Source organism: Phaseolus vulgaris, chromosome 2 (assembly GCF_051622355.1).
Source record: "Phaseolus vulgaris cultivar YP4 chromosome 2, ASM5162235v1, whole genome shotgun sequence".
Classification (NCBI taxonomy): Eukaryota; Viridiplantae; Streptophyta; class Magnoliopsida; order Fabales; family Fabaceae; genus Phaseolus; species Phaseolus vulgaris.
This window is the reverse complement of record NC_143499.1, coordinates 37,647,456-37,664,787: the sequence shown is the minus strand read 5'-3', so window position 1 is coordinate 37,664,787 and position 17,332 is coordinate 37,647,456. Positions and strand designations below refer to the sequence as shown.

General features: G+C 32.3%; 2 protein-coding genes across 2 annotated transcripts; both read left to right on the top strand.

Moving 5' to 3' along the window:
• The first annotated feature begins 229 nt into the window (after positions 1–229).
• On the top strand, positions 230–2,523 carry LOC137809740 (WAT1-related protein At1g25270). The gene is made up of 7 exons (XM_068610828.2): positions 230–453; positions 714–776; positions 926–1,042; positions 1,281–1,536; positions 1,625–1,783; positions 1,869–2,020; positions 2,224–2,523. The coding sequence occupies exons 1-7, from the start codon at positions 260–262 to the stop codon at positions 2,369–2,371; spliced, it is 1,089 nt and encodes a 362-aa protein (XP_068466929.1). The 5' UTR covers positions 230–259; the 3' UTR covers positions 2,372–2,523.
• Positions 2,524–8,452: 5,929 nt separating this feature from the next.
• Positions 8,453–17,332, top strand: LOC137811805 (WAT1-related protein At1g25270). Its single transcript, XM_068613636.1, has 7 exons — positions 8,453–8,862; positions 8,964–9,026; positions 9,147–9,263; positions 9,365–9,614; positions 13,604–13,762; positions 13,983–14,134; positions 16,795–17,332. The coding sequence occupies exons 1-7, from the start codon at positions 8,669–8,671 to the stop codon at positions 17,048–17,050; spliced, it is 1,191 nt and encodes a 396-aa protein (XP_068469737.1). The 5' UTR covers positions 8,453–8,668; the 3' UTR covers positions 17,051–17,332.

Here is a 17,332-nt window from a genome sequence, read left to right as displayed (position 1 = left end):
ATCCACTTTTTCAGGTTACACGACATGGTAAATTGTAAATAAACTCTAACTTGGGTTGAAGATTAAGACCAATGCTGCTGAGATAAGTCACTCTAGGTTTTGTCATTGAGCTTATATTAAGGACCAGCCTCTGTTAAATGAAATGCTGAAATATTAAATGCGTGCGCTTTCTTAATATAGAAATAATTACTCCCAGTAGGTGGGAACCTCTCTCTATATATTTTTCTCTTCTTCAAGCTCAAACCATTGCAAAGCAAAGATGAAATATCACAGGAAAGTAGTGCAAGAGTTGAAGCCTGCGTCGCTGATGGTGCTAGCGCAGGTTGCAACTGCTGCTGTGAATGTGCTTTACAAGTTGGCCATAAATGATGGAATGAGTATTCCGGTACTCACTTCCTACCGTCACATTTTCGGAGCTGCTTTCTCTCTTTCTCTTGCTCTTGTTATAGAAAGGTATATGCGTTCAAATCCCCTTAGCTTCTTTTTAATAATGATGATCAATAACTAAGTAAAAAAATTTAAATGAATTATATCATTTTTCACTTTTTAGCTTTTAGATAATAATGGATCATCCAATTATCTAAACTTTTCATTTGTCTTATATTTTGAAGATTATAAGGGTTTCTTGGTGGGTTAAAGTAATAAAGAAGCGAATTATATTTGAGAGTTTTTCACCCATGCTGGTTTCTTTTTCTACATGATATTTAAAACAGAAAGAGCAAGCCAAAGTTGACATGGAGGGTGCTTTTGATGTCATTTTTTTGCGGTCTATTTGGGTATGCATGTTCATCTCTTAATTTGCCTTGAGATTTTCTTCTAATATATTTTTTCTTCTCCCCTTTATTTGTCATGTACATTACTAAATTGTAAATCATTAACTGAAGTGATTGTAAGATTGATATATGTATATTTGATAAATGAACAGAGGGAGTTTAGCGCAAAACCTTTATTTCATTGGTTTGGCTTGGGTATCAGCAACATTTTCTACTTCCCTTTATAATCTCGTTCCAGTGGTCACTTTTATCTTCTCTGTTTTGTTCAGGTACGGAGTCACCACTCTTCACCACCACTGTATTATTTATTTATTTATTTTTAAGGCATGCATTATTTGATCAAATTAAATTATAAAAAATGTGTCCAATGTTATAAAGAAACAACTAGTTTGAAGTTTTCTTTTTGTCTAGGAGCCGTGGGAGTAATACCTTTTTCTTCCTGAAAATATTATTACTGAAAATGGATAATTATTGCAGGTATTGATTCTTTCATTTGTTTTTTTGTAGGTTAGAAAAGTTAAGTTTGCGAACCGCTGCAGGGAGGGTGAAGGTGTTGGGACCAATAATAGGAATTGTTGGGTCAATGCTGCTGACATTTAACAGAGGGGCAGAAATTAAGATTTGGAGCTTCCACACTAATCTTTTGCATAAAAATCAAAATGGGCACCTAGGATCATCGCATGCTGACTCTGGAAGAAGATGGGTAGGTGTTTTATGTGGTCTTGGAAGTGTTCTAAGTTTTTCATCATGGCTCATCATTCAGGTTAGAAAACTAATATTTTATCTCAACATAATGAGTAAATTGGTTTATTCGGATTTTTGCTTTGGTGATTGATTACTATATGGTGCAGACCAAGATGAGTAAAGAATATCCAAGCCATCTTTCAAGTACTGCATTGATGACCTTAATGGGGGCAATACAAGCCACAGTCTTTGCTTTATGTGTTGAGAAGGATTGGAGCCAATGGAGGGTGGGTTGGAGTATCAGGCTTCTAACTGCTGCCTTTTCAGTATGCTACTTTCATATTTATCGTTGGATGGTGAAATAGTATATATTCAATAACTAGTTATTAAGAAACTAAAATGTTGTGGCAGGGAATTGTGGTCTCTGGATTAGTTGTTATTGTCACTGCTTGGTGTGTTGGGGTTAAGGGTCCATTGTATGCATCTGTTTTCAACCCTCTCTCGCTTGTGATTGTGGCTATTTTTGCTCCCTTGCTGTTGGATGAAAATCTATATCTAGGAAGGTACACAATTAGACTTACATTTAAAAATATTGATATGATGGCAAGAAATTAAGTATTTGACTGCACCATTTCATTCAATCCACATGATTCTTTAAGCCTAGTTCAACAAAATTTACTGTCGGTACGTAGTCTGAACTGTGGACTCTGTCATTAACTTGTTCAACTTACACTATTTTTTTATTTGGTTATTTGAAAATGTTCAGTGTAATCGGAGCAGTGCTTATTGTGTGTGGGTTGTACATGGTGCTGTGGGGTAAAAGCAAAGAAATAAAAACATCATCAGAAGAAACCGAAAATGTTGAAGCGAGTGCGGGTGTTGAAATTACCACAGTGGGTCGTGACAATATATAGTGATTTCAATTAACATGGTTCACAATTAGAATCCGTCAATCGACATGAGATGACATTCATGTATATAGGGCTCTCTCGTGATGGTCTCAGGACCTAAAACGTGCTAAGTAGATGATGCTACCTATTAATAAAGTTTTAGTTTATTACTTTAATTGTTGAGTTTGTTAGGAACAATGTTGTTTTGATGTGACATAGACACATGATACTTCATATTTGTTGGACAATGAAATTTGCACATGATCCAACGTAAAATCAGTTATATTGTTTCTTGTGATTTTCTTTATTTGTCTAACTCCTTTTAGTTTGTTTTTGAATTATATACTGAATTAGTTTTGTTGGAGTTATGTACCATAACAGAAGTTAATTCAATGACTTCAATAAAAGAGGCTACTAGTGATAACTTCATAAAAGTTTCATGTGAGTTATCTGTTTTTCATTTGGCAGACATGTGAGACATGGATTGGAGTTCTATCAAATACCATAAAGCGCCAAACAACTTTTTCTTTTTGTAATTTGAACTAATAGACGTGAGTAAGTGATGTAATAATATGTGAACATGTGTGTAGATAACTATAATATGGACCATATGACAATAAAGAATAATATTTAATATTATATTTAGGGATCAAAGACTAGATGTAGAGAAAGTATTTGCTCTAGCATAACTTAAGAGTTGGTCTTGGATAATAAATAACTACAATAAAGTAAAGTTCTATTGGTGCTGAAGTCCTTAAAATTTTGAGAATATTATGCAAAAATGTCAAGGAGAAGTTAAGAAGGGAAGTGTGACCAGAGGTATTGAAATGACTAATTCAAGAAGTAAAAGATTCATAGAGACTATAAATAATTTTTTCTATATATGTATCAAAATCAAAATGTATGTTCTGTTCTTTTACTTCTTGGAGGCCTGCAAACTGGTCCACAAAAGTACCTGTGTTAGACTTTGCTATTCTGATATCTATATATATATATATATACCCAACGTTGTTTTTAAAATGTCAGGGTAAGTAAGGACACTATATATGCCCTCTGCGTCCCCAATTTTAATACCCTGCTACATGGGAGTTGTGAGTTCTTTGTTGTAGACTGTAATATTGGGAGATAACTGAAAGTATACCAATATGGATCAGAGGACCAAGAAAAATAGAGGAGGGTCTGAGTTTTGTTGCAGAAAGAGTAATAAGGTTGAAGAACCAAGACAACCCCTTGCATCTGTATTCCCATTCAGATTGTGTGAAAACTGTGTAACAAATTTGGGAACTTAGACACACAATTAAGACCAAAAGCGAATGCATAAGGTAAGAAATGTCTGCTGTGTAATTCTGTTTTTTTTGTAGTGAGTTGTCTTGTTTGTTTTATCAGCAACAAGTAATCTATTAAATAGGAAGACACTAAGAAGTAGGGAGATACAGTTAACAAAGGTTGAGTCTTAGCAAATACACATAAACTGCCCCCAACAAAACATGCTCTGGCTCTAATACAAGTAGATATAAACAGATATGTTTACAAGGATATCAGACTGAACAAAAACCTCACAAATGGTTACATATTTGTAAAGCTGTAAAAGAGTTCAAACACCTAAGTGGTTTATATATTTAATATATTTCATTTTATTTTCAATAGATAAAAATGTAACATTCCTCCTAATTGAGAAATTAGATAGGAGACCTTCCTATTTATGACTTTGACGCCAATAAAAATGTCTTGTCTGAAGCGTCGAAACTCAAACCTTTTTGAAATAATTATGAGGGTTGGCTACATGCATCAATAATATAATTAATTCTTTTGAAGGAAACATTGACGCAGTAGAAACTGCAATCAAGTATAAGTGACTCTAATTGTGTCAATAAATATACTAAATATGTTTCAGAAGAGTTTATTATTTATTTACTATTTAATAAGAATTTATCTAATGTGTATAGATGTAGTTAAAAGAATATTTGACAATTTTCATAGAAGACGATATCAGATATCATAGATAGATAGTAATATGATTGATGGTAAGAAAAAATTCAAATTGTAAAATTTAATTTATAATTATCTAAATTTATATTTCTTTTATTTTATGTATTTAAATGAATTTATCTCAATTTAAATTTGTATTTTTAAATTTTAAATCTAATCTATTTAATTTAATTTTAATTGGATAATATCAGTAAAAGAAAATATTAAAATGAAAAAATATTTTGGGTACCTCAATCCTTTTAGAATCAGTATAACCGTACAAATACCGAATTAAAACGCCTACAATTAACATAACATTGAAACCTCATCTAAGAGAACCAAGCTAGTATAGAAGTTGTTTTTCTCATCTTTCTTATTTCTTGTTTTTTTTTTTACTGTAAGTTGTCCTCAATCTTAGTATATAAGATTTCTTGACTTTTAAGTCTTCCATCTTGTCGTTAGGCTTATGTCCTTGTTGCTGAATGGAAAAGGATATATATACAACAAGTCTAAAAACTGCCAACTCTCACTATAGAGCCTCAAAATAAGAATTAAAGAGTATGCATTAGACATCCAAAATCATGTTCATGGTCATTTAAGAGAAAATCGAGCTAAACAAACTATGAGAGCAAATAATAGTGATTGATGATAGAGTTAAAAGATTCATCTCATACCATGATAACTTGCTCACCAGGCATATTCATAGTACCTCATCCAAAATGTTTTTAATGGATCAAGAAAGTCCCCCAACTCCTCACTTTACTCTAGGAAATGTCACATGAGCACCGTATTCACACATAAATGTTGGAAGTACATGCTTTTTAATCTCAATTTTAGCTCTCTATCTTCCACTCTTCCCCTAATCGAGAATACTTCCCTCGTTTCAATCTTCACATTGTTGAGATATCCTTTTTTATGTTTAAAATTCTTGATAGTGGAGAGTGAAACGATGTGTTACCGCTTGGAGGAGTTAATACCTTAGATTACTTGCATGGTATGAATCATTTTTGCATGCTACTAAAACAGCGTCTGGACAAATGTAACATTTATTTTTAAAAAATACTTATAATGACGGTTCTAGTTGAACCATCTTTACTATTTAAGAAAGATACACAAAGTACTTATAACGACGGTTCTTTCTAGAACCGTTTTTAAAAAGTCATTCTCCTTAATTTTTATTCTTTGTTTTCCAGAATTACACCGGTTTATGCACATGTCATTATAATATTTTTATAACAACGGTTCCTCAACTGCCATTACAAAGTGTTAATTTATAACGACACTCGTATTAAAGACGGTTCGAGAACTGTCTTTATAAGGTCGTAGGATATTTTGTAGTATATAAGTGGGTATAAACTTTACCTTACAAGCCGATTTTATGAGATTGAGTTAGGCTTAAAGTTCACTTCTTGATATGGTGTCAAAGTCATTTAGAGTCTATCGTAGCAAGTGTTTATTAGGTTTATCAGGTCACCTGCTATTGGGTTGTTATTAGACCATCCATAATATATAGTCTCACGCATGAGTTAGTAGCCTCAGTGTGAGGGGTGTTGAAGATCCACATTGACTAGAGATTAGGACATTTCATAGTATATAAGTGGGTGCAAACGTCATCTTGTAAGTTCGTTTTTATAAGATTGAGTTAAACTTTAAGTTCACTTTTTAATAACTTTCTTCGGTTAATTCTTAATTCTTAGCATATCAGCTGTCTAAATAAAGACTTCAACTAATATTATCTAAATTTTAAAGTTGGTATCTTTATCAACTTATTTTAAGTACGACTAGTAGATATTTCTTAATTCTTGTATTTAATATTTTTTATTCTAAAGTGTATATATATATATATATATATATATATATATATTTATTTATTATATTTAAACACTTTAAATATGTTGGCACAAAAGACACAATAATATAAACTCCAATTTCAAATAACAATATTTCGTGAAAGAGAATCTTATCAGTATAAAGGCTAAAATGAGATGTATAATTAATTATGTCTTTATGTATAATCGCGTATAAAATTGATTATGCATCTGTCTTTAATTTTTTTCTGCACGCACGCCTCTATCAATAGTGTTTTTTTTTTTTAATGGTTTGAACAATATTCATTTGAAATGAGAGATATTTACTCTCAATTTGTTAAATTGTTATATTCAAGAGTTTAGATAATTATGTTAAAATTTGCAAAGTTAATTGCTTGAATTTAAATTGTTTTTTCTTAGTTTTATAGTTTTATTTCTATGCATAGTTAAAGCCATGTTACTACCTGTATCTTCTTCTTGTTTGGGGATAATAATAATCTTCTCTTTCTTTCCTTCTATTTTCGCCACAATCAGAAAATGCAAAATTCATTTGAAAATTTGTAAGAAATTAATTTCTTACGAGTTTTTATAAAAAAATTAACAAAAAATTACACAAATTTTAACAAATTCAAGTAGTAATGCCACCTTGGATATTTTTTTTGTTAATTATTATTGTAATAGTTATGTGAAGAGTTTGTTTTTGTACCTAATTTAACCTCACTTTCAACTCATATTTAACATTCATTTAATTTACTATTTATTAGATATACGTTGACATTCAGACAGTTTATAAGCTTAATTCCCCTTATTGTAAGAACAGTTTCAAGTGTACAACGTACAATAATAATTTGTTAATAAGTGTAACATTAAAAAATAATTAGTTTTGTAAACATATCTGATTAGAAAAAAAATCTGTAGAGGAGATTTATAATTTCGTTGCCTTTTAGGCTTACCTGCTCTGAATAAATTGATGTCTTTGTGTATATTTTTTTACGACCAGACAATTTGTGCCGCCTAGTTAGATATTATCAATGATATTCAAATTTCCCTATTAAAAATAACTGATAAATTTTAAATTTTGTAAATTTATGTTGGATGAAATTCATACTAACAAAGCTATATCATGTATATAAACCATCTAACACATTTATAAAATCTCACTAAGAAAACGCCTTTGTAAAATCAATGTCATATATTTCATATTATAAAATTCATTTAAGAATTATATTTTACTTTTAATACAATATTCTAATTCGTATGACGTATGTGCATACGTATATGTATTAATTTTCTAGTCTGGTATTCATTAAAAGAGAAAAGTGAAAAGTGGTTCTTTCTTCCTCTTCCCTTTTCTTTCTACTTTTTGTGATAGAAGGTATTTTTAGGCATAAATTATTCATTTTCTTCCTTATTAGGTTAATTAGGAAAGAGTGACCTTTTTCTAAACCATACCAATTCATTTACTTTATTTATCTTTCATTATTTTAATTATTTAATTTATTAAGTATAACAAGAATAATGGAGTCTTTTATTTGTCGGCGATTAGTTTGAATATCTAAACTTTGGTAAATGTTAAAGAAACCGAAAAGGTATAATTTATTATTTAAATGTTTATTCTACCTTTTGTACAAATTTTTTTAGAAAAGAAAATACATCATTTAATTAACATAGACTTTAAGAGTGTGATGTTATGGACCATTGAATTTTGATAAAGATTAATAATTTGTATTGAAGAAACATAGTAACATCTCAAATCCGTCATATATAATAGTGTACCTAATTAAATAAATAGTTTTCAAGGGATTATATATTCATATAGATAATCAATAAATCCTTAAATTTTATTGTATATTTATATTTATATAACTTTAGTATTATCTAAAATTTTGTTTTTTTATTAACAATAAATAAATAAAATAAAATAAAACACTTCAGAGGTGTTTTAACTCTTATGCTGAAAACATATATCAAATTTTTTAACACCCAATCAGCTGATAATTTAACCGACACTACAAGAGATCAACTAAATTGACATACAACAAAATACAATTACATTAATCCTCCAAAAGAATCACATTCTAAAAAAAAAAAACAAAATATTTCAACAACTAAATAAATTAGTTGTCAATAACCAGTCAAATACCCTCTAACCATAAATTTTTGTTTACTTAACCAATTATTATATTTTTTATTAAGTACAGATAATGAATTATAAGAATAAAGTATACTGTTTAATGTGAATTAAAACATTTTTAATAGAGTTACTTTCATTTATCAAATATTCTTTTAATATAGTCCATACAACATAAAAGAAACTCCATTGGTTTATGTTCTTATACAATTTAGAACAAGTTGTCTAATTAATATATTGAAGGTGAAATGCAGGGATGAAATGAAAGGTTGAGCACTAACTAATGTCTATGAATAAAAAATATAAGCCTTTGTTGATATAGATATAGAATCTCCACAAACATTTCCCTATCTTTTCCCTTTGCTGTTTCCTTCATCAAACAGCCAAGTTAAAAAAAAAAAACAACCAAGAACAATGAATCGTATAGTGAAAGTGGTGCAAGAGTTGAAGCCTCCCTTGCTGATGGTGCTGGTGCAGGTTGCATATACCGGAAACACTCTGATTGCCAAACTTGCCATAAGTGATGGAATGAGCATTAGTGTATATAGTGCCTACCGTCACATTTTGGGAGCTGCTTTCACATTTTTGCTTGCTCTTATTTTCGAAAGGTGAATTCACACACCCTAGCTTATTTTATTTCCTAGTGTTTTTACACAATGGAAAAAATCAAATAATTGTTTTTCTTTTTCTATTTTGATAATCAATACAGAAAGAACAGGCCAAAGTTGACATGGAGGGTGCTGGTGATGACATTTTTTTGCGGATTATTTGGGTATGGTTGATGTAAACTTTTCAGTCTTCACCTCTTTGCCCTTCTTATTAAATTAATTTGTACAATAACTTGAAGTCATTAGAAAAGTAATACATGTTTATCGATAATACAAACAAACAGAGGGAGTTTATTCCAAAATCTTTTTTTCACCGCGGTGGCGTTCGTATCTGCAACATATGCTAACGCTATTTTCAATATGATTCCTGTGGTCACTTTCATCCTCTCCTTCCTTTTCGGGTACGTAGTCACCACTCACCACTTTTCACGCTCATGTGCTATTTTACATTTTGTGGAAGAGAGATTCTAGAAGTATTGCAGTAACTGTGATATTTTTGTAGCTACGAAAAGTTAAATTTGCAAAGCGCAGCAGGGAAAGCTAAGGTGATGGGAACGATAATTGGAGTTAGTGGTTCAATGGTGCTGTCATTCTTGAAAGGGGTAGAAATAAATATTTGGAAGAATATTCACATGAATGTTATGCATAAAAAGGAGAATAGTCGAATAGGAGCATCAGATGGAAGACAGTGGATAGGTGTTCTAAGTGGTATTGGATGTTGCTTCAGTTTTTCAGTATGGCTCATCATTCAGGTATAAGTTTCCTTTTGCTTTTATATTTGTGCACATGTTACATCTATCATATGTGTTCTTCTGCTTTTATATCTATAGTAGAGGAAATTGACAGGGTGATCACCTATAATACAACTACCAAATCTTTTGAAGCTTTCTTTTCTGCTATTCAATCCTTTTTATTTTACAGTTGTAATGCATTCTATTGGTCACTACGTAATTCTATAATTTATGTATATATTCAGGAGCACAGATTTCAAAGCAGCAGAATATAAAAAACTTCTATACCCATAATTTTTTTTTGGTTTCTAATGTTTTTATGAAGATCAATTGAATTGTTTTGTTAGATGATCTAGTGTATTATTAAAATCTAAAGGTCGTCTACTAGTCTTTGTAGCCAGATTGTCTCTGTTTAAAAGCATTTGGGTAAACATGAGTGGTATTCAACTACAAGAAAATCTCACTTTAGAGTCGGTTAAAAATAGTCTATAATTTTAAAAATTTGACACTAAATATGTATACTAAATATGTATTTGTGTTGGCATTGTGTAGGAAAAAAATGGATGTTATATATATGGAAGTTAAGATAATTGTGTTGACATGATAGAAATGACGCTAATGTAGTGGACTTAGTCATCACTAAAGGGAGTTGAGTCCTCACTAATGAAAACACTGATAGAGAGGGCTTAATCCTTGTTAATGAAGATGCTAATACAAAGGGTTCAACTCTCTTTAATGGGAATGCTACTAAAGAGGGTTCATCCCTAGATAAAAGGTAGATACCACCCTACTGTCTTATCGTAGTCACGATTTATGGTAATGTTAATTTTAATTCAGTTTTAGCTCCTAGTCAGAAAATCTTTACACATCTCTGCACCAACTAAATCCAAATACAGACAAATATTAAAAACACAATCCAATCTTAGCAACCAAGAATGAACTACAAAATGAATAATGAACTCACCTTTGAAATAATGATACACCTTCGACTCCAAAATAACATCCACCATAACCCCAACCTGTTTGGCCTCCTATCCATGGTAATGGATTTGAAACCCGATTCGCTCAACCAAGACAAAACCTGATTTCAAACACTCAAATCGATTTGGATTTCTCACTTTCTCACCTCTCCCTACTACACTAACCACAATAAGGAAGAAATGGGAGAACGAAGAAATGGTGGAAGGAAGGAATCGAAGAAGGAACAACTGAAGAAGATTTGGAGGTGCGATTTTGGGTTTCTCGAACTAGGGATTTGGTTTTAGAGAAATTTAGGGAAAACCTCGTATCTTTAGTAATAAGCCTTACTGATGTGATTCCAATAGCCACATAGAACAAGATTCTTGACATTTTTAGGAATCACCTTGAGCTGGAAAATATAGAGGCACTTTTCTTAGAGTTGGATCATTGTTCTAAGACAAGAACTCACCAAAAACTAGTACCAAATCCAAACTCATTTGGATGAACCAAATATTGTCAAATTGAATCAACAAAGGAATGAAAACTGGAATGACCGAACAAAATTAAACAACAATTCATATGAACCGAACAAAATTAAGAACAAAACAGAACAAAGTGCTGGAAAATAGAAAAACCAAAACTGAAAAACTCAAGAACACAAAGCAACATGAACAATTGAAGAAGAAGAAAGGAAGGAGAAGAGAATGCTCATGAAGATGGAAGGAGGATGGATGATCTCGCCACTAGAAGTGTGGAATGCTCCTAGATGAGAGTGATGCCGCCACTTGAGGACTCCATTGATCCATCAAGATAAGACTAGAGAAGAAGGCTCCAAAAGCTCTCCAAAGGTCACTCAAAATTTGAGTAGAGTTTTCTTAGATTAATTCCAATCTGAATTTTACAAAGAGAGCACCTCTATTTATAGCCTAAGGTGCTGAAAAGTAAGCTACACAAATTCAAAAACTCCCTCCTAAAAAGCTTCTAGAATTTGCGCCTAAAACAAAGCATGAGGAAGGTGTGATCCCTTCTCTCACTTTGGCACCTCCTTATTTACTCCTACACCTATCTACTAATACACCCCCCCTCCTAAAGCTCCTAACTAAAGCCTAAAAGATGCTAAAACAAAAGAGGTTTCTAATGTTTCCCTCTAAGCACCTCTAACTAAAGAAATTACAAAAAGAGAAAATAAATGTCCTCTAGCTCCCAAAGCTTTGAACATGCTTCTTGTAATCCTTTGAGGTGGACTTTGACCTCCATGGGCGTCCTCCATTTGTGCCTCCACCTCTTCTTGATCTTGTTGATTGGCCTCCATGTCCTCTTGAGCTTGATCTCCATCACTTACATAGCGTCGATGAAACCCACACAAACACTCCTAATAACATCCACTACAAGAAAACTATTAAATATAAACAAATTTTAGAAACAAAAAATAATTAGTTGTTATATTGATTAAATTAGATACTATTTTAGAGACTAAAAAAAGTATTGGTATCTAATTAGCTACCAATGTTTTAGATACCAACTTTAGAATCTAAATAGTTAATAGTTAAAACATTAGTAGCTAATTAGATATTAATTTTGAAACTATCCTTAATAATATAACTAATTTAGATATCAATAATTTTTGTAGTCTCTAAAGTAATATATAATTTATTCAATATAAAAATTAATTATTTTTTGTATCTAACATTGTAGCATGAACTAGGCCTCTCTACCTTTTTTTTGTTTGTTTAATATAAGTTATGACTTGTAGTGTGGACTAGGTCCTTTCTACTTTTTTTTTAAAATATAATTTAAAATATGTACACATGCGTGTTTTCTAGTTATGAGTTTGCTATTATGAGTTTGCTAAAATGTTCATCATGTCAGTTTCAAATACACAAAGTTGTTGGGTCATAGACTCGGAATAAACTTATCCTATGTATCCGATAGATTAATTCTTTTAAGACCTTAAAACTTAAAGAATGAGACGTAGTTCTTTTTAGGAAACAAGTCAAGTTGAAAATATTTGATAATAGAAAGATGTTGGTATGTTTTAGAACTCGAGAAATATTGTTAATAAACAATTATATATATATATATATCAACAATGCACTTTTTTTTTTAAGAATTGAAAGTGATTGAGCTTTATGTCCAAAAACTAAGAGATTAATCACCGGAAATAGCGTATATCTTGATTCTTCACTCGTATCTTCAAAGTGTAAAATGCAAAATTTAGTGCTTATAAGTTATTGTGAAACTAAGTACAAGACAATGATTTCACTTGCAAAATTCAATGGTTGACTATGTTTTAGCAAGATCTCCAAATTCCCTTCAAAAAACAATACTGCTATACTTGACCACTAATCTGCCTTACACATGACATTTTATCCGGTCTTCTATGAACGCAAGAAACATTGAATTGGATTTTCATATGGTATGAAAAAAAAAATGGTTGTACTTAGTTTACTTCCCATCTCTTTCTTAGCATCTAGCAGACATATGTATCAAAGCTCTAAGTCCTTGATAGTTTCGTTTTCTTGTTTCAAAGCAAGAAATTCTCAATATTATATACTCCTTTTGCAAGGGATATCAGAGGAAATGGACACACGTCACCTATAATACAGCTAGCAAATTAATGCATTCTATTGGTCACTCTGTAACTGCGTTTGGTGGTCCCTCTTTTATGTATGCTCAGTTCAGGAAGCTGTATTTTTTAGAGTAGAAAAATATAGAAAACTTTTATACCCAGCAATTTTCTAGGCTCCTTTTCTTCTCATTATTCTATTAATATCAGTATACTTGTTCCATGAGATCTGATATGTGAACAGTAATAACACACATCTCACACTTCAATAAATTAATATTTTATTTAGTTTTGTTTAATTTTTTAATTCAAAATATTATTATATTATAAATGTTTGTTAAATAAAAGAAACTTTTCTCTTGTTACATATATCATGTGTCCTTATTACGTACTGTTATATCAGTACGCATGTTGCATATATCATATATGTGTTGGTTGTGATTTTCGATACCTTTTAATGCTCATCCCTGTTTATGTACAAAAGGCTAAGCTGAGTAAGGAATATCCCAGCCACCACTCAAGTACATCGTTAATGAATTTAATGGCGGCAATACAAGCCACACTCTTTGCCCTTTGTGTTGAGAAAAATTGGAATCAATGGAAGTTGCCTTCGGCTATTAGGGTTCTGGCGGCACTCTATTCGGTAAGATAATAACCATAATTAAATGTATAAATACTCACTATTTTTCTTATCTCATTTTTATTTTATTTTCTTCATATTTCCAATTTTCATCACATTACTATGTCATATCTATTGCGTTCTCTTTCTGCCTTTTTTTCTCATACTTTAACAAACTCCAAAATGAAATTGAAGTTTATCATTTACTTCTATTTCATATTTTGAAACTAAAATTTTGTGGCAGGCAATTGCGGTAACTGCATTTGTGAATATTGTGACTTCATGGTGTGTGCGGAAGAGAGGTCCATTATATGCATCTGTGTTCAATCCCCTTAGCCTTGTCCTCGTGGCTGTTGCTGCTGCCCTGTTGTTACAAGAGAAACTATACCTAGGAAGGTATACACTATTTCCTTTTCACCATTTTTTCACTTAATAAATATTTAGACCTTGTTCTGTAAAATTCTCGGTAACTTGTCTTAAATTAAGTCAGACAATCCGCAATAGTTGTGTCATTTCAGACCAATTTTGCTAGCGGGGTGCCTTTATTAGATTATTTTCAAGATTCTGTCTATCAGGTTGAAGAAGGTGATGAATAAAGTCATTGACTTTAGTGAAACAATTTTTCTTGAAGGAAGGGGTTTAATGGATAGCGTTCTAGTGGCCAACGAGGTTTTGAGGAGGTGAAGAAGAAAAGTTGTGTCTTTTTTAAGGTGGATCACGAGAAGGCTTATGACTCGGTGCAATGGGAATTTATCTTCTACATGTTAGGTAGGCTTGGATTATGTGAAAAGTGGATCTCCTGGATTAAATCTTGTTTGGAATTCGCTTCGGTGTTTGTTCTAGTAAATGGGAGCCCAATTAAGGAGTTTATTTCGAAGAAGGGTTTGAGGTATTACGATTCTTTAACACCGTTCTTGTTTCTTATTACGACTGAGCTTAACTGGGGTTTCAAGGAAAGTTGTTGATAAGAACTTGATAGGGAGTCTGGAGATTGAGAGTAAGAAGATTAAGGTCAATATGTTTCAGTACACAGATGACACTTTGTTTTTTTTGTGAAGCCAACACTAAAAGTGTGTACAACTTAAAAGTTATTCTAAATTGTTTTGAGCTAGCTTTTGGTCTTAAGGTGAACTTCTCGAAGAGTAGAATTGGAGGGGTGGGGGTCGATTAGACTATTATTCTCCATTTTGCGACTATTCTTAATTGTGAGGTGACGAAAACTCCTTTCATTTACTTGGCATTGCCAGTTGGGGGATGTCATAAGAGGAGCGCGTTTTGAGATGGTGTTGTTGGCAAAATCAATAATAGATTGAGAAAATGGAAGGGTAGATTCGTTTTGATGGCTAGGAGGATTTGAATGATCAAGTCAGTACTTTCGACTATACCGTTGTGCTATTTATATTTGTTCAAGATGCCTTCTACTGTGTTGAAGAAGATAGTGTCTATACAAATGCATTTTTTATGGGGTTGGGGGTCTGAAGGGAGGAAAATTTTCTGGGCGTCTTGGGATAAGGTGTGCGAGTCTCGGGAACTAGACAGTCTTGGCATCCTCAATATTAGGCTTTTCAATGTGGCCTTGTTAGGAAAATGGATATGGCGTCAGAGTCTGTATAAGGGAGGGCTCTGGAAGGAAATTCTAAAGTCTAAATAAGGAGGTTGGAGAAGTTTAAAAGAGAAAAGGTTAAGAAACACATATTCTCTCTAGTGGATAAATTTGAAGAAGGTCTGGATGCTACAGGATTGGGAAAGGTCTTTTGAAGATCGTTTAGGTGGGAGGTTGGTAATAGGAAGGATGTTTTTTTTGGAAGATAATTGGATGGGTTATGACGTTCTTAAGAGTAAATTCCCAAGGCTTTTCTCACTGTTAGCATCGAAAGATGCTAAGCTATTTCGTAGCAGGGATTGGGTAAATAACGTTTAGGTGTGGATATTTATTTGGAGAAAGGACTTGTCGATTGGGAGAAGGACCAGGTCATTCTAGGTGGTGCATGATCTGAGTCTCTCTCTAGAAAAGAATGATAGGTAGCTTTGGAAGGAAGGTGATTGCATTGAGTATTCAGTTAATTCTGCGTATGGTTTTTTAAGGGGTAAGGAAGAAGGGGATTCTATGCGTTTGTATAATTCTTTTTGGAAGATTAAGGCTTTTCCCTCAGCTCGTATCACTACTTGGAGGGTTCTGGAAAATAAGATTACTACTAAGGTCAACTTGGCGAGATGTGGGGTTGTGGTTGAAAGTATTTTATGTTGTCTTTGAGTGGCGTATGGGGAGATAACAAGCTATTTGTTTTTTTATTGTAGAATTGTTTGGCTAGCTTGGAACCTTTGTTATTCTTGGCTAGGGTTGAACTCGGTTAACCATCATGCTTCTGCCTCACATTTCTTGCAGTTTAATTTGTCTGGTGCTCCTACATCTGTTAATTTAGTTTTGAGAACTATCTGGATTGTGTTGGTTAGTGAGATTTGGAGACATCGGAATAGGCACATCTTTAAGGGAGAATTGATTGATTATTCAGAAATATTCTCCATGACTCATTTGAAGGTCGGGTCTTGGGTAACCTCCAAAATTCCTTCGGCTTGTTTTTCCTTTTCAGATTGGTGTTTTGATCCTCTGGTATGTATGTTTTCGATTAAAAACAAGTGAGTTGCTTTAAGTTGGTCAGGTGTTTGATTTGCTGTTTGTGAAGGGGCGTTGTTTTTGTTTGTAGAGTTGAGTGGTAGGCTTAAAATGTATAAGGGTTAGACCACCTTACACATATTTTTTTTTTGTTGATAAAAAGAAACGTGTCTTAAACCTTGAATAGAAATGCAGTGAAGATGACTTAGTTGTATAGTGGCTAGTGCATTAGATGGGAAATTTATGTTTATAAATTGGGGGTTACTTAAAAGGTTATATCATATTTATGTACTTTATGCATTCATATCATAATACTTCTTTTACTCTTCTTTTATAATATGGGTCTTATTTGTAGAGAGAGAGAAAACCTTGAACAGAATATTATCGTTTTAATTTCTCTCGTATGTGTGACTAATTTTTATTTATTTTTTTATATGTTCAGTGTAATTGGTGCTATGCTTATTGTGTGTGGCTTGTACATGGTGTTGTGGGGTAAAAGCAAAGAAATGAAACCACCAACTGATTTGGAGAGAGAATTAAGAACGACTGAGGTTGTTGTCATGTCTGCGAACGAGAAGAGTGACCATGTTAGCAGTAACGTGGTGAATAGTAAGAGCAACATTGTAACAAAGGCTCATAAAGGAATCTTTGGAAATGGTGATCATGAAATATTGAAAACAATAGTGGAAAGGAATTGATGTAGGCATGCATGGCACATCACCTCCCTTTTCTTCCTGTTTTAGGTAAGCAAGCAGCTCCTGCCTCCATTACCCTAATCGTGGAGTTCGCACTTTTAGAAGAATCTTCCCATTACCTGAATGTGTTAAAGTAAAGAGAGTTGTCTAGTTTATTCTCTTAATGCTTTAATGTACTCTTGTTAGTAGTTGTAATTTATAGAAAAATATGTAAACAACGACATATTTGAATTTTGGTGTGATGGACGAATCTTTTCATGAATTATATTAAATATTTAACTACAA

Bases quoted from the DNA above. Each gene is read 5' to 3' on its own strand.
- LOC137809740 (XM_068610828.2), top strand. From the start codon at position 260: ATGAAATATCACAGGAAAGTAGTGCAAGAGTTGAAGCCTGCGTCGCTG. The intron at 1,043-1,280 runs GTACGGAGTCAC...GTTTTTTTGTAG, and splicing joins ATCTTCTCTGTTTTGTTCAG to GTTAGAAAAGTTAAGTTTGC. The intron at 1,537-1,624 runs GTTAGAAAACTA...TATATGGTGCAG, and splicing joins CATCATGGCTCATCATTCAG to ACCAAGATGAGTAAAGAATA.
- LOC137811805 (XM_068613636.1), top strand. From the start codon at position 8,669: ATGAATCGTATAGTGAAAGTGGTGCAAGAGTTGAAGCCTCCCTTGCTG. The intron at 8,863-8,963 runs GTGAATTCACAC...TAATCAATACAG, and splicing joins CTTGCTCTTATTTTCGAAAG to AAAGAACAGGCCAAAGTTGA. The intron at 14,135-16,794 runs GTATACACTATT...TTATATGTTCAG, and splicing joins GAGAAACTATACCTAGGAAG to TGTAATTGGTGCTATGCTTA.